This window comes from Balaenoptera physalus (assembly GCF_965194825.1).
Source record: "Balaenoptera physalus genome assembly, chromosome: 8".
Classification (NCBI taxonomy): domain Eukaryota; kingdom Metazoa; phylum Chordata; class Mammalia; order Artiodactyla; family Balaenopteridae; genus Balaenoptera; species Balaenoptera physalus.
Window position 1 is genome coordinate 101,786,798 of NC_138887.1, and position 17,376 is coordinate 101,804,173.

The 17,376-nt window shown below is 42.6% G+C and overlaps 1 protein-coding gene across 1 annotated transcript in view; it reads left to right on the forward strand.

The window, feature by feature from the left end:
* The first annotated feature begins 2,068 nt into the window (after positions 1 to 2,068).
* CPA4 (carboxypeptidase A4) overlaps positions 2,069 to 17,376 on the forward strand; it is a 32,824-nt gene continuing 17,516 nt past the window's right edge. Inside the window, 5 exon segments of the mRNA XM_082473194.1 lie at positions 2,069 to 5,237; positions 15,207 to 15,288; positions 15,717 to 15,725; positions 15,729 to 15,851; positions 17,101 to 17,199. Coding sequence (XP_082329320.1) covers positions 5,170 to 5,237; positions 15,207 to 15,288; positions 15,717 to 15,725; positions 15,729 to 15,851; positions 17,101 to 17,199 — 381 coding nt within the window. The 5' untranslated portion in view covers positions 2,069 to 5,169.

The following is a 17,376-nucleotide window of genomic DNA, read 5'->3' on the forward strand; positions in this document are numbered from 1 at the left end:
CCTTGATTCTGGCCTCATTCCAGCTTGGACAAGCACTGCCTCTAAGAACTAGTCCCAATGAAGTACTTTTTGCCTCTTGCCCCCGATTGGTATGCAGCTCTGGGCTGAATACCTGCTTCGCTCCACCCAAGACATGGCTGAACGTCTGTGGTGGGTGAGACATTTTCTGGGCAGTTTCTCATCTGGAAAGGGCTATAAGGAGCTGCATCACAACAGGTGTTTGGTCCAGAAGTTGTTACTTGAGTCTTTCTCAGGGGGAAATAAAACACAGACTTTGGGGAGAGAGGTCTGGGTTTGAGTTATAGTTCCATCACTTTGGAACTGAGTAACCTTGGGCAGGTCACTCAAGCCTGGTCACTCAAACCAGGTTGCCTTGGTTTTTTCATCTATGAAATGGGTTGTCGAGAAGCTCTAAAGATAGAATGTAGAATAAAAGAGTTCACTAACTCGAAGGCACTATATAAATGTTGCTTGTTCGTTTCCTGGTGAACTACTCTCCTCCAGATACCTCTGATCCTTAATGTGGTCCAACTTTTCTGATGGGATCTTAGTCATTTATGGATAATGATGATTATAATCACCACTGACATTTACTGAATGCCTATTCTACATACATTATCCCATCTCCTTCACTTAATCTCTCTGAGATTTCCTCATCTGTAAAATGGGACTAATACTAATATCTACTTGTGACACAGGTGAGGATTAAATAAACCAATTTAGCATAATGTCTAACACATTTAATAAACACTCAACAATTGATCGAATCATAAACATTATATTATCCCATTTAATTCTCACTGCCCTGTGAAGTAAGTAGTATTATTATCCTTATTTGACAGAAGAAGCATTTGGGACTCAGATAAGTGACTGTCTTAGGTCACCCAGCTAATGATTTGCAGAATCAGGATTCAATCTGAAGCCAGTCCACTGTGGACCTCTTAGTGGGATCATCTGTGTCATGTGACCACACCAAAGGTATAAGTTAGTAATTTTGGTACCCAGGAAAATTCAGTTCAAGTCAGCAGCCATTTGGTGTTTGTTATTTACCAGGTGCTACCACGGCTGCTGTGGGTGAAGGCAAAGACACAAGACACAAGAGTTCATAGTGTTAATTCCCAATATTAACCACTAGTCCTACTTTTCCCTGGTATAACCTCCCTGGTCTTCCCCTTTGCTTGGCCCCGTTCTTAGGGATTAGGTGACTCTATTTGACCTCTACCTGCCCTCCCTCGGACGGGCCTCAGACCCGACCTATTGCTTAGCTCTTCTGAGTCATGGTTGCCAGAAGTCTTTGTAGGCTAATGCTACCTTCCTTTATCATTTGTCACATCAGTGGCCACATATTACACAGGTGCACACTCTTGGTTTTACTCACACATATAGGTGCTGGGCATGTTATTTGTTATCAGAACAAAGCCTGTTCCATCCTTATGCTGAAAGTCCCCTGAGGGCAGGGACCAAATCTTTTCCTCTATTTGTAATCCCTTCTCTCCCACCAGAGGAAACAATGTTTACACCTAGCACCCAACTGAAGAAGGAAGTGGTGTAGCCTCCCTAAGCTGTAGAAGATGCCAGTAGGAGAGCAGGCAGGATTCCAAATGGGTGGGTGAAGCCAGAGGCTCCTAAGAACACCAAAGGAAGGCTAAGTATAGTGTCCATTTGAGTAACACCTTTTGCTTTTCAAATTAATCTTGTATTTTTTCATAAGCATGGCCCTCTACTAAGCTATGCCTGTTCTCAAGGTCCATGCAGATAGGGGCCTGACTTATTTTTGATAGTGGTGGAACTTAATATAGAGGTTACATAACTGTGAGAGGCCAGTGGGAATAGCGTAACCAGACTTTATTCTCATTTGCCCTTCAGACCAAGCCAGTGGAGGAAGCACTGACTGGTCCTATGACTCTGGAATCAAATACTCATTTGAATTTGAACTGGGAGACACAGATCGATATGACTTCCTCCTGCTGGCCAATCAGATCTTACCCACAGTGAAAGAGACCTGGTTTGGCTTGAAGACAGTCATGGAGCATGTGCGAGACCACCCCTATTAAGGCTCTTGGGAATAAACACCATTAAAAGCTCTTTGGTTTGAAGCAAAGTTGGGTTATGATTATTTATTATTTTTTTTAAAATAAATTTATTTATTTATTATTTATTTATTTATTTTGGCTGCATTGGGTCTTCAGTGCTGTGCGCAGGCTTTCTCTAGCTGCAGTGAGTGGGGGCTGCTCTTTGTTGTGGTGCGCGGGCTTCTCATTGCAGTGGCTTCTCTTGTTGCGGAGCACAGGCTCTAGGCTCACGGGCTTCAGTAGTTGTGGCACGCGGGCTCAGTAGTTGTGGCTCACAGGCTCTAGAGCACAGGCTCAGTAGTTGTGTCACATGGGCTTAGTTGCTCCGCAGCATGTGGGATCTTCCCAGACTAGGGCTCAAACCTGTGTCCCCTGCATTGGCAGGTGGCTTCATAACCACTGCACCACCAGGGAAGCCCCTGCATTGTGATTATTCCTTTTTCTTTTCTTTTTTTTTTTTTTTAAAGATATGTAATTTTTTTTCCTTAAACTTATTTAATTAATTTATTTATTTTTGGCTACATTGGGTTTTCGTTGCTGCGCGTGGGCTTTCTCGAGTTGCGGCGAGCGGGGGCTACTCTTCATTGCGGTGCATGGGCTTCTCATTGAGGTGGCTTCTCTTGTTGCAGAGCACTGGCTCTAGGCGCGCAGGCTTCAGTAGTTGTGGCTCACGGGCTCTAGAGCGCAGCATCAATAGTTGTGACGCACAGACTGAATTGCTCCGCGGCATGTGAGATCTTCCCGGACCAGGGCTCGAACCCGTGTCCCCTGCATTGGCAGGTGGCTTCTTAACTACTGAGCCGCCAGGGAAGCCCCTGATTATTCCTTTTTCTAATCCTGATATAGGAGCATTATATCTTTGATTAATGAGCTGTACTCATTACACTGAGCACTCACTGAGCTGTACCCCTTTATCTTTTTAATCCCATTTTAAGCAAAATGCTACCAACATCCTTTAAAAATTAAAAAAAAATTGTGGTGAAATATACATACCATAAAATGATTTTAACCATTTTGAGTGTACAATTCAGTGGCATTAAGTACATTCACAATGTTGTGCAATCATCACCATCCATCTCCAGAAATTTTCCACCGTCCCAAACTGAAACTCTGTACCCCTTAATAAGTCCCTGTTCTCCCTCTCTCTAGCCCATGGTAATTCTATGCTCTTTCTGTCTCTATGAATTTGCCTATTCTAGGTACCATATATAAATGGAATCATATAGTATTTGTCCTTTTGTGACTGGCTTATTTCACTTAGCATAATGTTTTCGAGATTCACCCATGTTGTGGCATGTGTCAGTTTCTTCATCTTAATAGAGTAGCATCTTAGAGCTAGAAAGGGACTTTCGAGTTTATTTATTCAGTAAATAGTAATTAAGCAACTGCATTGTGCTAAGTATCACGCTAGGTGCTGTATCCTCTGATTCCATGTTGCCTTCTGCTTTTCCGTTTCTGGTATGCTGCATCATAAAAACTAGTGGAGACGCAAACCAGTGATGCTCCTTCCTCCAGGCTGCCCCATGAAGTCTGGGTCTCAGATTCCATTACAATTTCTCTTTAGACATTGGCTTCCATTAGAGATTTACATTTTCTTCACGTTGATGGCTTTCCCTGGGAGAAAAGGGTGGGAAGTGAATTTCAGCTTGCCTAGAATTCTGGGTACTTGATTCTTTAGTTCACATTTCTTGCAGATTCAGGTCTCAGCTTCTCTTTTTACTAATTTCAAAGCTGAAATCTATCATGGTGAAGTACAGCCCAGCCTTTGTGATAGACCAAGGTGGGCCTAGGAGTTCAGTTCCAGTGTTGGAAGGACAAAAGAGCCCTGACAGAGGCCCCCGGCTCCACAACTCCTGACAAAGACTCTTCTTGACCAAACCTTGGACAGGCTTCCCTGAGCCCTCTTTTCTACTAGCCTTGTCCTTGGGCCCTAAGTCAGTCTTAGCAAAGAATCCTGCTAAGTAATCCCCCAATCCTTGACATCTGATCGAGTTCCTCATCCTCCACCATTGACGTCTAAGTCCTTGGCCTGCCTTTAGCAAGAATCTATTAGGCCAGTTAAGCAAGAATCCCCCCTACCCTGATGTCTCCTCTTAACAGTTTTCCATCCACTGATCCCCTTGCTCTGCTATCTTTACTGTATTTGAAGTTGAACACAATTACTCTCTCCTATTGTATCTTGAATAAAGTCTTCCTTACAGTTGTAACAAGTGTCAGAATAACATCTCTTTAACACTCTCAACCATGACCCTTGGTTGAATCTACTCCCCTTGAGAAAGTGCAGAAAGTATATAGTTGGTGGGGACAGTAGGGTGGGAGAGGCTTGTGGGATTTGGGGCACCTAGGACAGACTGAAAGGCCCCAGAGTCCTTGAAGAAGTCATGGAGATCATGAGTGTCTTCCATTTGTTCTGCTGTGACTTGGTGGAAAGGACACCAGACTCAGAATCTAGTAAATGCGAGAAAGTCTTATTATTAATAATACCATTAAACCTTACCTTTAGCTCAGATTTCAAGGAAAACTGATAATTTATTCAGACAAACACATTCCTCCTATACCATTTACCTCATATATTTCTGCCTTTTTAGTGGAGTCATAAGAATTAGGTGTCAGATTCATAACAGAAGCCACAAACTTTCATCATGACCTGCTGTCACCAGAGAAGGGCTTGTCAAGTGTGTGAAGTGTGTGGTCTTGGAGTTGGCTTGGGGTTTCTTTGATAGTCTTTATTTATTTATTTTTACTCTAGAGGTAACTTCATCTCGGGTTTATAATCTGTCCTCCTCTATCAGTATAAATTCTATCCAGCACTATGGGACTTGCGTATTTACTCAGAAGACACTATTTAAATACCAAGTGATGAGCATTATAGCACCCTTAGCACAGACTTTTCCAGCCTGAGGAGCAAGTTCCTGACCTTGTAAATCAAGAGGCTTGGCTTTTATCACTCAAAAGGAATGGAAGAGGCATCTGACGTACTGTCAGAGTTTCAAGGGTGCTTGGGAATCACATTAGCATTTTTGAGGACATGAGACTGCCTCAGACTCCTTATAAATACAGCTTGACTCAGCCACTCTATGACTGACACCCTTGGGACATGAAGTGGATACTGTTCTTTGGGGACCTTATTGGGTCCAGCATCTGTGGCCAAGAAAAGTTTTTTGGGTAAGTTCCTTTTGGACTTATTATTACTTGGTTAGTTCAGAGATATGGGAACCAAATGGATTTGGAAATGAATGGCTGATTATACCTCAAATGGTATGGTGTTGGGAAGGAAGACCTGGACTCCAGTCCCAGCTTTGCCCTTGTGTCATCCTGGGTCAATTACTTCTCTCTCAGGCTCAGCTTCATCTGTGATATCAGGACTAGGTGGTCTCCACAGTCCCTCCCCAGCTCCCTAATTCCTGCCAATTCTTTTCCTTCCTAGTTCTTATTTGTAAGGTCAGTTTCAGGCATTCCTACTTTCTTACTCCTATATTATGAATTACTAAGAATTACCAGAAATTGTTTCAATTTCTGCCATGCTTAAGGGAAAGCCTGGGTCATAGGCTTTTTGGCTTCACCTCTCTATTAATGGTTAAGGTTTGGTGGAGCTTTCTCGTCAGCATTTGGCATATGGAGATTTGATAGGTCTTGCCTAGCCTTAACTATGAAAAGTGACATGCAAGGATACACCTGTACATTCTGTGTGTGTGTGCATGTGTGTGCACACACATGCACACGTGCTCCACACAGAATGCCTTGAGGTTTGCAAAGGAGAGGACATTTGGGAGGTAGGAGAGATGAAAGGATGGCATGGTACCCTACTAGAAGATTGGGGGGGATGGAGTCAAGATGGCAGTGTGGGAAGACACGGAGTACATTTCTCCCCACAACTAGGGCACCTGCCAGACACCGGTGGGGGACCTTGATGCCCAAGAAGATGGAAGGAAGCCCCAAGCGAATGGCTGGGGGTCGGGCCGAAGCTCCTGCAGTGGGAGCTCCGAGTCTGAACCACTGGACTAACAGAGAACCTCAGTTCCCAGGGAATATTCATTGGAGTGAGGTCTCCCAGAGGTCCTCATGTCAGCACCAAGACCCAGCTCTACCCAACAGCCTACAAATTCCAGTGTTGGAAGCCTCAGGCCAAACAGCCAGTAAGACAGGAACACAATCCCACTCAACAACAACAACAACAACAAAAGAGACAGCAAAAGAATAAGTCACAGATGAAGGAGCAAGGTAAAATCCTACAAGACCAAATAAATGAAGAGGAAATTGGCACTCTACCTGAAAAAGAATTCAGAGTAATGATAGTAAAGATGATCCAGAATCTCGGAAATAGAATGGAGGCACGGATTGAGAAAATATAAGAAATGTTTAACAAAGACCTAGAAGAACTAAGAACAAACAAACAGAGATGAACAACACAATAACTGAAATGAAAAATACACTAGAAGGAATCAATAACAGAATAACTGAGGCAGAAGAACAAATAAGTGAGCTGGAAGACATAATGGTGGAAATAACTGCTGAGGAGCAGAATAAAGAAAAAAGAATGAAAAGAATTGAAGACAATCTCAGAGACCTCTGGGACAACACTAAACGCACCAACATTCAAATTATAGGGGTCCCAGAAGAAGAAGAAGAAAAAAGGGTCTGAGAAAATATTTGAAGAGATTATAGTGAAAAACTTCCCTAACATGGGAAGGGAAATAGTCACCCAAGTCCAGGAAACAAAGAGAGTCCCATACAGGATAAACCCTAGGAGAAACACACCAAGACACATGTTAATCAAACTCACAAAAATTAAATTCAAAGAAAAAATATTAAAAGCAGCAAGGGAAAAATGAAAAATAACATACAAAGGAATCCCCATAAGGTTATCAGCTGATTTTTCAGCAGAAACTCTGCAGGCCAGAATGGATTGACAAGATATACTTAAAGTGACGAAAGAGAAAAACCTACAACCAAGATTACTCTACCCAGCAAGGATCTCATTCAGATTTGATGGAGAAATCAAAAGCTTTTCAGACAAGCAAAACCTAAGAGAATTCAGCACGACCAAACCAGCTTTACAACAAATGCTAAAGAAACTTCTCTAGGCGGGAAACACAAGAGAAGAAAAAGACCCACAAAAACAATCCCAAAACAATTAAGAAAACGGTAATAGGAACATACATATCGATAATAACCTTGAATGTAAATGGATTAAATGCCCCAACCAAAAGACACAGACTGGCTGAATGGATACAAAAACAAGACCCATATATATGCTGTCTACAAGAGAACCACTTCAGACCTAGGGATACATACAGACTGAAACTGAGGGGATGGAAAAAGATATTCCATACAAATGGAAATCAAAAGAAAGCTGGAGTAGCAATACTTGTATCAGATAAAATAGACCTTAAAATAAAGACCTTACAAGAGGTAAGGAAGGACACTATAAAATGATCAAGGGATCAATCCAAGAAGATGTAACAATTATAAATGTTTATGCACCCAACGTAGGAGTACCTCAATATATAAGGCAAATGCTAACAACCATGAAAGGGGAAATTGACAGTAACACAATAATAGTAGGGGACTTTAACACCCCACTTACACCAATGGACAGATCATCCAAACAGAAAATAAATAAGGAAACACAAGCTTTAAATGACATAATAGACCAGACAGATTTAATTGATATTTATAGAACATTCCACCTGAAAGTGGCAGAATACACTTTCTTCTCAAGTGCACATGGAACATTCTCCAGGATAGATCACATCTTGGGTCACAAATCAAGCCTCAGAAAATTTAAGAAAATTGAAATCGTGTCAAGCATCTTTTCTGGCAACAATGCTATGAGATTGGAAATCAATTACAGGAAGAAAACTGAAAAAAACACAGATACATGGAGGCTAAACAGTGCACTACTAAATAACCAAGAGATCACTGAAGAAATCAAAGAAGAAATAAAAAAATACATAGAAACAAATGACAATGAAAACACGATGACCCAAAACCTATGGGATGCAGCAAAAGCAGTTCTAAGAGGGAAGTTTATAGCAATTCAATCTCACCTCAGGAAACAAGAAAAATCTCAAATAAACAATCTAACCCTACACCTAAAGCAAGTAGAGAAAGAAGAACAAAGAAAACCCAAAGTCAGTAGAAGGAAGGAAATAAAGATCAGAGCAGAAATAAATGAAAAAGAAATGAAGAAAACAATAACAAAGATCAATAAAACTAAAAGCTGGTTCTTTGAGAAGATAAACAAAATTGATAAACCCTTAGCCAGACTCATCAGGAAAAAAAGGGAGAGGACGCAAATCAATAAAATTAGAAATGAAAAAGGAGAAATCACAGCTGACACCACAGAAATACAAAGGATTATAAGAGACTACTACAAACAACTATATGCCATATATTTTTATATGCCAATAAAATGGACAACCACGAAGAAATGGACAAATTCTTGGAAAGGTACAATTTTCCAAGACTGAACCAGGAAGAATTAGAAAATATAAACAGACCTATCACAAGTAATGAAATGGAAACTGTAATTAAAAATCTTCCAACAAGCAAAAGTCCAGGACCAGATGGCTTCACAGGCGAATTCTACCAAACATTTAGAGAAGAGCTAACACTGATCCTTCTCAAACTCTTCCAAAAAATTGCAGAGGGAGGAGCACTCCCAAATTCATTCTATGAAGCCACCATCACCCTGATACCAAAGCCAGAAAAAGATATCACAAAAAAAGAAAATTATAGATCGATATCACTGATGAACATAGATGCAAAAATCCTGAACAAAATACTAGCAAACAGAATCCAACAACATATTAAAAGGATCATACACCATGATCAAGTGGGATTTATCCCAGGGAGGCAAGGATTCTTCAGTATATGCAAATCAATCAGTGTGATACACTATATTAACAAATTAAGGAATAAAAACCATATGATCATCTCAATAGATGCAGAAAAAGCTTTTGACAAAATTCAACACCCATTTATGATAAAAACTCTCCAGAAAATGGGCATAGAGGGAACCTACCTCAACATGATAAAGGCCATATATGACAAACCCACAGCAAACATCATACTCAGTGGTGAAAAGCTGAAAGCATTTCCACTAAGATCAGGAACAAGACAAGGATGTCTCTCGCCACTATTATTAAACATAGTTTTGGAGGTCCTAGCCATGGCAATTGGAGAAGAAAAAGAAATAAAAGGAATACAAATTGGAAAAGAAGAAGTAAAACTGTAACTGTTTGCAGATGACATGATACTATACATAGAGAATCCTAAAGATGCCACCAGAAAACTACTAGAACTAATCAATGAATTTGGTAAGCTTGCAGGATACAAAATTAATACACAGAAATCTCTGGCATTCCTATACACTTACAGCAAAAAATCAGAAAGAGAAATCGAGGAAACAATCCCATTTACCATCACAACAAAAAGAATAAAATACCTAGGAATAAACCTACATAAGGAGGTGAAAGACTTGTACTCAGAAAACTATAAAACACTGATGAAAGAAATCAAAGATGACATAAACAGATGGAGAAATATACCATGTTCTTGGATTGGAAGAATCAATATTGTGAAAATGATTTTACTACCCAAAGCAATCTAGAGATTCAATGCAATCCCTATCAAGCTACCAATGGCATTCTTCACAGAATTAGAAGAAAAAATTTTACAACTCATGGAAACACAAAAGACCCCAAATAGCCAAAGCAATCTTGAGAAAGAAAAACGGAGCTGGAGGAATCAGGTTCCCTGACTTCAAACTATACTACAAAGCTACAGTAATCGAGACAGTATGGTACTGGCACAAAAACAGAAATATAGATCAATGGTACAGGATAGAAAGCCCAGAGATAGACCCACACACATATGGTCACCTAATTTACAACAAAGGAGGTGAGAACATGCAATGGAGAAAAGACAGCCTCTTCAATAAATGGTGCTGGGAAAACTGGACAGCTACATGTAAAAGAATGAAATCAGAACACTACCTAACACCATACACAAAAATAAACTCCAAATGGATTAAAGACCTAAATGTAAGACCAGACACTATAAAACTCTTAGAGGAAAACATAGGAAAAACACTCTTTGACATAAACCACGGCAAGATCTTTTTTGACCCTCCTCCTAGAGTAATGAAAATAAAAACAAAAATAAACAAGTGGGACCTAATGAAACTTAAAAGCTTTTTCACAACAAAGGAAACCATAAACAAGACGAAAAGACATCTCTCAGAATGGGAGAAAATATCTGCACGTGAAACAATGGACAAAGGATTAATCTCCAAAATATACAAACAGCTCATGGTGCTCAATATCAAAAAAAAAAATAATCCAGTAAAAAAATGGGCGGAAGGACTAAGTAGACATTTCACCAAAGAAGACATACAGATGGCCAAGAGACTCATGAAAAGATGCTCAACATCACTAATTATTAGAGAAATACAAATCAAAACTACAATGAGGTATCACCTCCCACCCGTCAAAATGGCCATTATCAGAAAATCTAGAAACAATTAATGCTGGAAAGGGTGTGGTGAAAAAGGAACCCTCCTGCACTGTTGGTGGGAATGTAAATTGATACAACCACTATGGAGAACAGTATGGAGGTTCCTTAAAAAACTAAAAATAGAACTACCATATGATCCAGCAATCCAACTCCTGGGCATCTACCCTGAGAAAACAGTAATTCAAAAAGAGACATGTACCACAATGTTCATTGCAGCACTATTTACAATAGCCAGGACATGGAAGCAACCTAAATGTCCATCAACAGATGAATGGATAAAGAAGATGTGGCACATACATACAATGGAATATTACTCAGCCATAAACAGAAATGAAATTGAGTTATTTGTAGTGAGGTGGATGGACCTGGAGTCTGTCATACAGAGTGAAGTAAGTCAGAGAAAAACAAATACCGTATGCTAACACATATATATATGGAATCTAAAAAAAAGAAAAATGGTACTGATGAACCTATGGGCAGGGCAGGAGTAAAGATGTAGACATAGAGAATTGACTTGAGGACACAGAGGGGGAGGGCGAAGCTGAGGCGAAGTGAGAGTAGCAGCGACATATATACACTACCAAATGTAAAATAGCTAGCTAGTGGGAAGCTGCTGCATAGCACAGGGAGATCAGCTCGGTGCTTTGCGACGACCTAGAGGGGTGGGATAGGGAGGGTGGGAGGGAGATGCAAGAGGGAGGGGATATGGAGATATATGTATGCATATGGCTGATTCACTCTGTTGTACAACAGAAACGAACACAGTACTGTGGAGCAATTATACTCCAATAAAAATCTATTAAAAAAAAAAAAGGTTAAGAATCCTGGCCAAGGCCACTTGGCTGGTAAGCAGGGGAGTTGGAGCAAAACCCATATGCTTTTGTTATAACACAAGTTAATCTCCAGATAGAATCCTGTATCTCACTGATCTGTCTATATCTGTTAGTTTACTCTCCATTATACTATCTGGCTAAAGGGACTTTGGGATTGTTTATTGAGGTAATTACTTATATGTGATTGAGTAATTTTTATGGCGATGACTTCCGTTCACACCTGGTCTCTACTGCCAAATGGCTCAGAGGGTTTAGGCATAGCAGGTGGTCAGGGAAGGAGATTTTTCCACAGGCAGCTCAGCAGTAAGTGTGTAATAACTACCCTTGCTGCCATGTGGGCTGATGCATAGAGCTCTCAGGCTCTCGCTGCTCCTATTCACGTGGCTGAAAAATCTTTCTTTCTCAGGATTCAGACTTCTCTTATAATGCAGCGGACACCTGGGTTGAGGCTTCTTGGCTGAGCTCTGGAGTGCTCACCATAGGCGCTTGCACAGAAAGGGCTGTGTGCCTGAGCGAATTGCAGATGGCTATAACCAATAGTGTCATCCTTACCCCCAAATCTGTTCTTGCCTCATAGTAGGGAACCCAGCAAAGGTGGAGGAATTCTTCCTGAGGTCCACAGACACGGCCTAGGCAGCCAGCTTGGTGAACATTTAGAGCAAGGGGAAGCTGGCCTCTGAGCATTCAAGTGGTTGGGAAGCCAGGAAGCAGGTTGGCTTGGAGGGGGAACAGTGCTGATGCAGATGAAGATGATGGTTTCTCCCCCCACCGCACCCCCCAGTCTCTGTTCATTTCATCTAACTCGCCTACCTCCCCAGTCTCTCTCACTCTGCTGGTGTCTTCTGTCCTGGGCTTCACTCATCTTAAGGATAGGATGGTGACCAGGATGCCTAAAGGTGCACAGCAAGCATAGAACAGGAAGTAGTTGCAGAACTTGTAACATCAGCAGTAACTGGTTGGCATTTAAGAGTTCTGTGAAATCATCTCTTGTGGTGGCTTCTAAGCCTGGCTGGGGATGCAGGTGAGAAAGGCACAAAGAACAGGCCACTTGGCTGCCCACATGGTAAAAGGGGGAGAGACAGAAGCTCAGCACCAAGGTGACTATTGACTGTCCAGAACATGGGACACATGTGAGGGTGACTGAGAGTGGATCACTAGCCATTGCGTGGTAGCAGCTGGCCAGCCCTGGGTATTGGAGAGTACCAGAGTTAAGAAGAGCTGTAGGAGCACCTACCTGTGTGGAGTAGGAGGGGGGAACATGGCAACCTGCAAACCTCAACATGTCCCCCTTCCCAGGCCAATCTTCCATCTTCAGAAAGAGCTTAAGGTCTGTGAAAAGATTTCCAGATGGTGGAGATAGGTTGTGTTCTGCCACCCACGCTCTCAGGAAGGCATTTTCCAAATAGAGACAAGGACAGTGAGGGCAAGAGAAAGGCTGCCCTTCACCTGGCACCCACTTATGTTCTCTCTGTTTCTAGATATTGATGGGCTTATGTTCATGAGAATAATATAAGATTCTCCCCATGCCCTGCCAGCTTTTAGCACCATCTGAAGACTGTCGCTAATGTTGTCTTCTCTGGTTGGGGAAAACCTCGTGGGTGATGGGAATTGGTCCTAAAGCCTGGGTGGCAGATTGGCTAGGCAGGTAAAGAAAAGGGCTGGACATCCAGGCAGAGGGAACAGCATGTGCAAAGGCATAGAAGGGCAAAGTATGTGGTGAATTCGGAATTTCAGTGAGGCTGGAGCCAAGAATGTGTAGGAGGGAGAGGTGGAGGAGAGACAGATGGGGAAAGACTCCATTCTGCACCAGCCTTTCCGCCCTGTCTCTCTGCATGCTGCAGATGTGTCTTTATCCTTTGGAGCTGGGCTAATTAGGACATGATGAAATGCACTGTGGTTTTAATCATCATCCGGGCCAGTTAGGTTCACTGTGTTCCCTTATCATGAACAGTGCCCAGGAGTATGAAAGTTCTGTTGTGAAGTTATCACTTTGGGAGAATTAAAACACATGCTGTGGATGAATGTGTAACATGATTTTCATACTCTTAAGAGCTCCTTATTCTTATGTTTCTCTTTTTTTTCCTCTTCCTGTTCCTTCTCTCTCCTCTTTCTCTTTGTGATTACTCAAGTCAGTGCTGTATTTTACCGATGCCTCATTTTGCTAACAGAGATGCCAATGCACAGGCACTTTCCAGAACACCCATTTTTAAGACGCCCCTTTTTCTGGGGTATTGAGGGTGAGTTGTGACAGAGCATGAGTTCTGCAGATGGGTCCTGGTACTCAGCCAGGAGGAAGGATTTCTCTTCTGTTTTCAACCTGTTTCTTTTGCAAGGCTGCTTGCCTGTGTCAGGGAAATGGTGGTTTGATTCCCCATCTTTGCAGGGCTGCAGTCCAACATCTAGCAAGGCTGTTGGGTTCACGCTGAGACCCGCCAGCCAGTGGCTTCTCCACCATGGCCTCAGCAGCTCCCATGGGATGCAGTTGGCTGCCCACCTCCCAGAACCCTGTGGAGACCGGATGAGCTGGGAGAAAGTGAGGCTTCATCAATGGCGTTTCCTCCAGACCTGCCACCTGCAACAGAAGCAACTCTGCAGTGGACCTTGCCTCCTTGATGCTAGCCTAGACCCCACGGAGATCCCCCAGAAGCTCCCAGAACAAAGTTAAACTCTGAGAGTCCATCCGGATTGAGCCAGTTTTCTGATGAGGAGATGCTGATCTGCCACATGTGGCTGCACGTTTAGCTCCCTGTGACAGAACCATTTTCTCTGTCAACAGGTCCTTCAGCCCACAGCCCTCTCCAGCAGCTTTTCCCGCATTCGTTTGTGTCAAAGGGATGACGCATGTGACAGCGTTGAGTGTGGATTCATTCCGGCCGTCACCTAGCAACGGCCTAATGGCTCCCCTGGCTTTCTGAGCCGGCCCAGAGCACAAAGGCAGCTTTTCAGGCTTGGCCTTCTCCCACCCACACACAGGACTTCAGGGGCCTCTACCCCTGCTGCTGCTGCGGGAGCTAAATGGTGTATAGGAAACAAGTGCGGGACAAACAACAAAGGGGGACTCGGGACTGGCCGGCTCCCTTCTGGTCCCTATCAGGGCCCCATAGGGAGGATGAATCCCGAGTTCAGCCCCAGCACCATGCATTTGTATAGGGTTCTGGAGCTGGAAGGGCCTGGGAGAGCACCCAGCCTCTCCCCTTTGCTAAGAGGAAAAATAACTAACCCTCCAAGGATGGAAGGTCTATTCTCTTTTCTAGCTCTTTCCAGCAGGGACATTCAGCCAGAGTTTCAGTCCTAGACCCTGACAGTGAAGAAGTGCTTCTTTATGTCTTGAGTTAGCTTTGCGTGTAACTCAGGAACATTCCTTTCTGCAAAATATATATGTTTTTCATTATAAAGTAATATGACCACATTACAGAAAACAGATACGAGGGGAAAAAAGTAAGTCATCCATAATCCCATGACCCGAACATAAGCACTGTCAGCATTTGCTGTATTTCCGTTGTCTGTTTTTCTTCCAATGCATCTGCTTTTTCCATACTTGCAATCATGGCATACATACAATTTTGTGTCCTGCTCTTTCACTTAATATTTCCCTTAAAGTTATACCATAAGCACTTTTTCATATTTGCCACGTAGTCTTATTTTTAATGGCTATACATTATAACCAAAGACTAGACCATTTCCTCTCATTCGGCCCAGTTATGTCTGGGATAGTAGGCCTGGGGTTTATTTGCCAGCTGAAAGCTCACCATTATCTTTTGCTTTTTTTTCCTTTCTCCAGGGACCAAGTTTTCAGGATTAATGTCAGAAATGGAGATGAGATCAGCAAACTAAGTCAGCTAGTGAATTCAGACAACTTTAAGGTACCTAGTTCTTCTCTTGGGTATCAATTAACTTTAGTGGGAGAAGACTCTTGCAGCACTGGCATTGTTATTCCTGAAGAGTTTCTGTGTATAATCCTGTATTAGTCAACATGCCTTTATACAATTGAGAGGGTTGGTGGGGGAGAAGTGCTGTAGATCACAGCAGTGCTGTCCAGGGAGATGAGAGGCCTCAGCAGTGGGCTCCATCTTTCTATCTGCATTGACTTATTACTTCTTGGGCTTTGCCAGGTATTGCCTGCCGGGCAGACCTGACCAGATAAAATTATGAAATGGCAGAGTTTGCCCTTGTGCAGAATCCAACCCCTCAGGGATCACCAAGGCTTTTGGCGGTTGTTCTAGAAGAATGAGCTCGTTGTGCCTTTTACCTGAACGATCCATTAACCTGGTTTTACTTCTTTTCTCTTCAGCTCAACTTCTAGAAATCTCCCTCTACCTTTAGTCATCCTGTGGATGTCCTGTTCCCTTCTGTCAGTCTGCAGCCAGTCAAATCCTTCCTGAAGTCCCAGGGCTTAGAGTACTTGGTGACTGTTGAAGACCTGCAGGTGGATAGGCCAAGGTCCCTCACTGGTCTTGCATAGGACCAAGCAGCCAGAGTGGACTTGAGACATTTTCAAGTTCTGGTCTTATTCTTCTCCATTTAAAAGATGAAGACATTGAGGTATATGGAAGTAAAGTGCAGTGACTTGTTAGAGGAACATGTTGTACTAGAAAGGGCATACATGGGTTAGGAAACCAGCCAGATCTGGTTCCAAATCCTGATTTTGCTAACTGCTAGCTGTGTGACTTTGGACAAGCTGTTAACCTCTTGAGACTCTGTTTCTTCATCAGTAAAATGGTAATAGTTATACCTACTTCATACGATTTATTGAGAAGATTAAGTGGCTAAATGTACATAAAATGTCTAACAGTGCCGGGTATGTCATAGATGCCCCACAAGTATTAAGTCCCTCTCCCTTTTCTTATTTGAAGTCAGGAGGGAAGAACAGAGTGTATGGTGGGTAGAAGGTGGGGCACCGGTGGGGAGGTGCTGAAGATCAGTCATAAAAAGCATCCTCTGGGAATTCCCCGGCGGTCCAGTGGTTAGGACCCCACACTTCCACTGCAGGGGACATGGGTTCGATCCCTGGTCGGGGAACTAAGATCCCGTGTGCTGTGCGGTGCGGCCAAAAAAAAGCATCCTTTGAGAAAAGGAGAATGTCACCAGCAGCCCCCAGCAGAGGGAACATCACTGCCTAAGCCAGACAACAGCTTCATGAGCTGTATTTGAACAGCAGGGCAGTGTCTGGCTCATGTTCTCTCCTTCACTGAGGTGGGTTGTGGACTAATTGGTGATTTGGCCCAGGAGTTTCCTGATGGTGTGAGCAGCTGTGAGCTTATTAATCATCCTCACATGTCACAGACATCTGCCAGGAACCTTCAAAGTATGAGTGGTTGTAAGAATTTCTTTGTTTCTGAATGGTTTCCCAAGCTGGGTATTTCAGAGGCACTGGATACCAGATGCAGACTGATGTCTAGAGAATTTGTGGTATAGAATAACCAAATAGCACATATGTTGCTTCCAGGAAGTAAGTAGGTTTTGAATGAGGTGTTGTATATTGGGCTCCAAGAAGTAAGATTATATAGATATGTGGAAGAAATCAGACCCCCTTTTACACCTTGACATTTGTGCTTCTTGATATGTGTGCCAAGGGTGCTGCCATCTTGGCCAGCACATGTCCCAAGATATGGTGGAACCAGCATGAAGCTCCATGCCCAAAGGATCACTTTGTAATGTTGCCATGTCTGTTTTAGGCCCTTTTAGATAATGAAGTTGAGGAAATGCAATACAATGAAGGTCAAGAACGGAGCAGTAATAACTTCAACTATAGAGCCTATCATTCCCTGGAAGCTGTAAGTATTTCAGAGCAGGTTAAGATTAAGGTCATTGGCCTTTTGGGTTTTGTAACCCCTTTCCTTACTTCCAGGAGGTATTAGTCCCTAACACAATACCCCTACAATGAGGGGTTAAAATGTGTACACTTCAATTCTTTTCTTTTTTTTTTTTTAATTTTAGAATTTTATTTATCT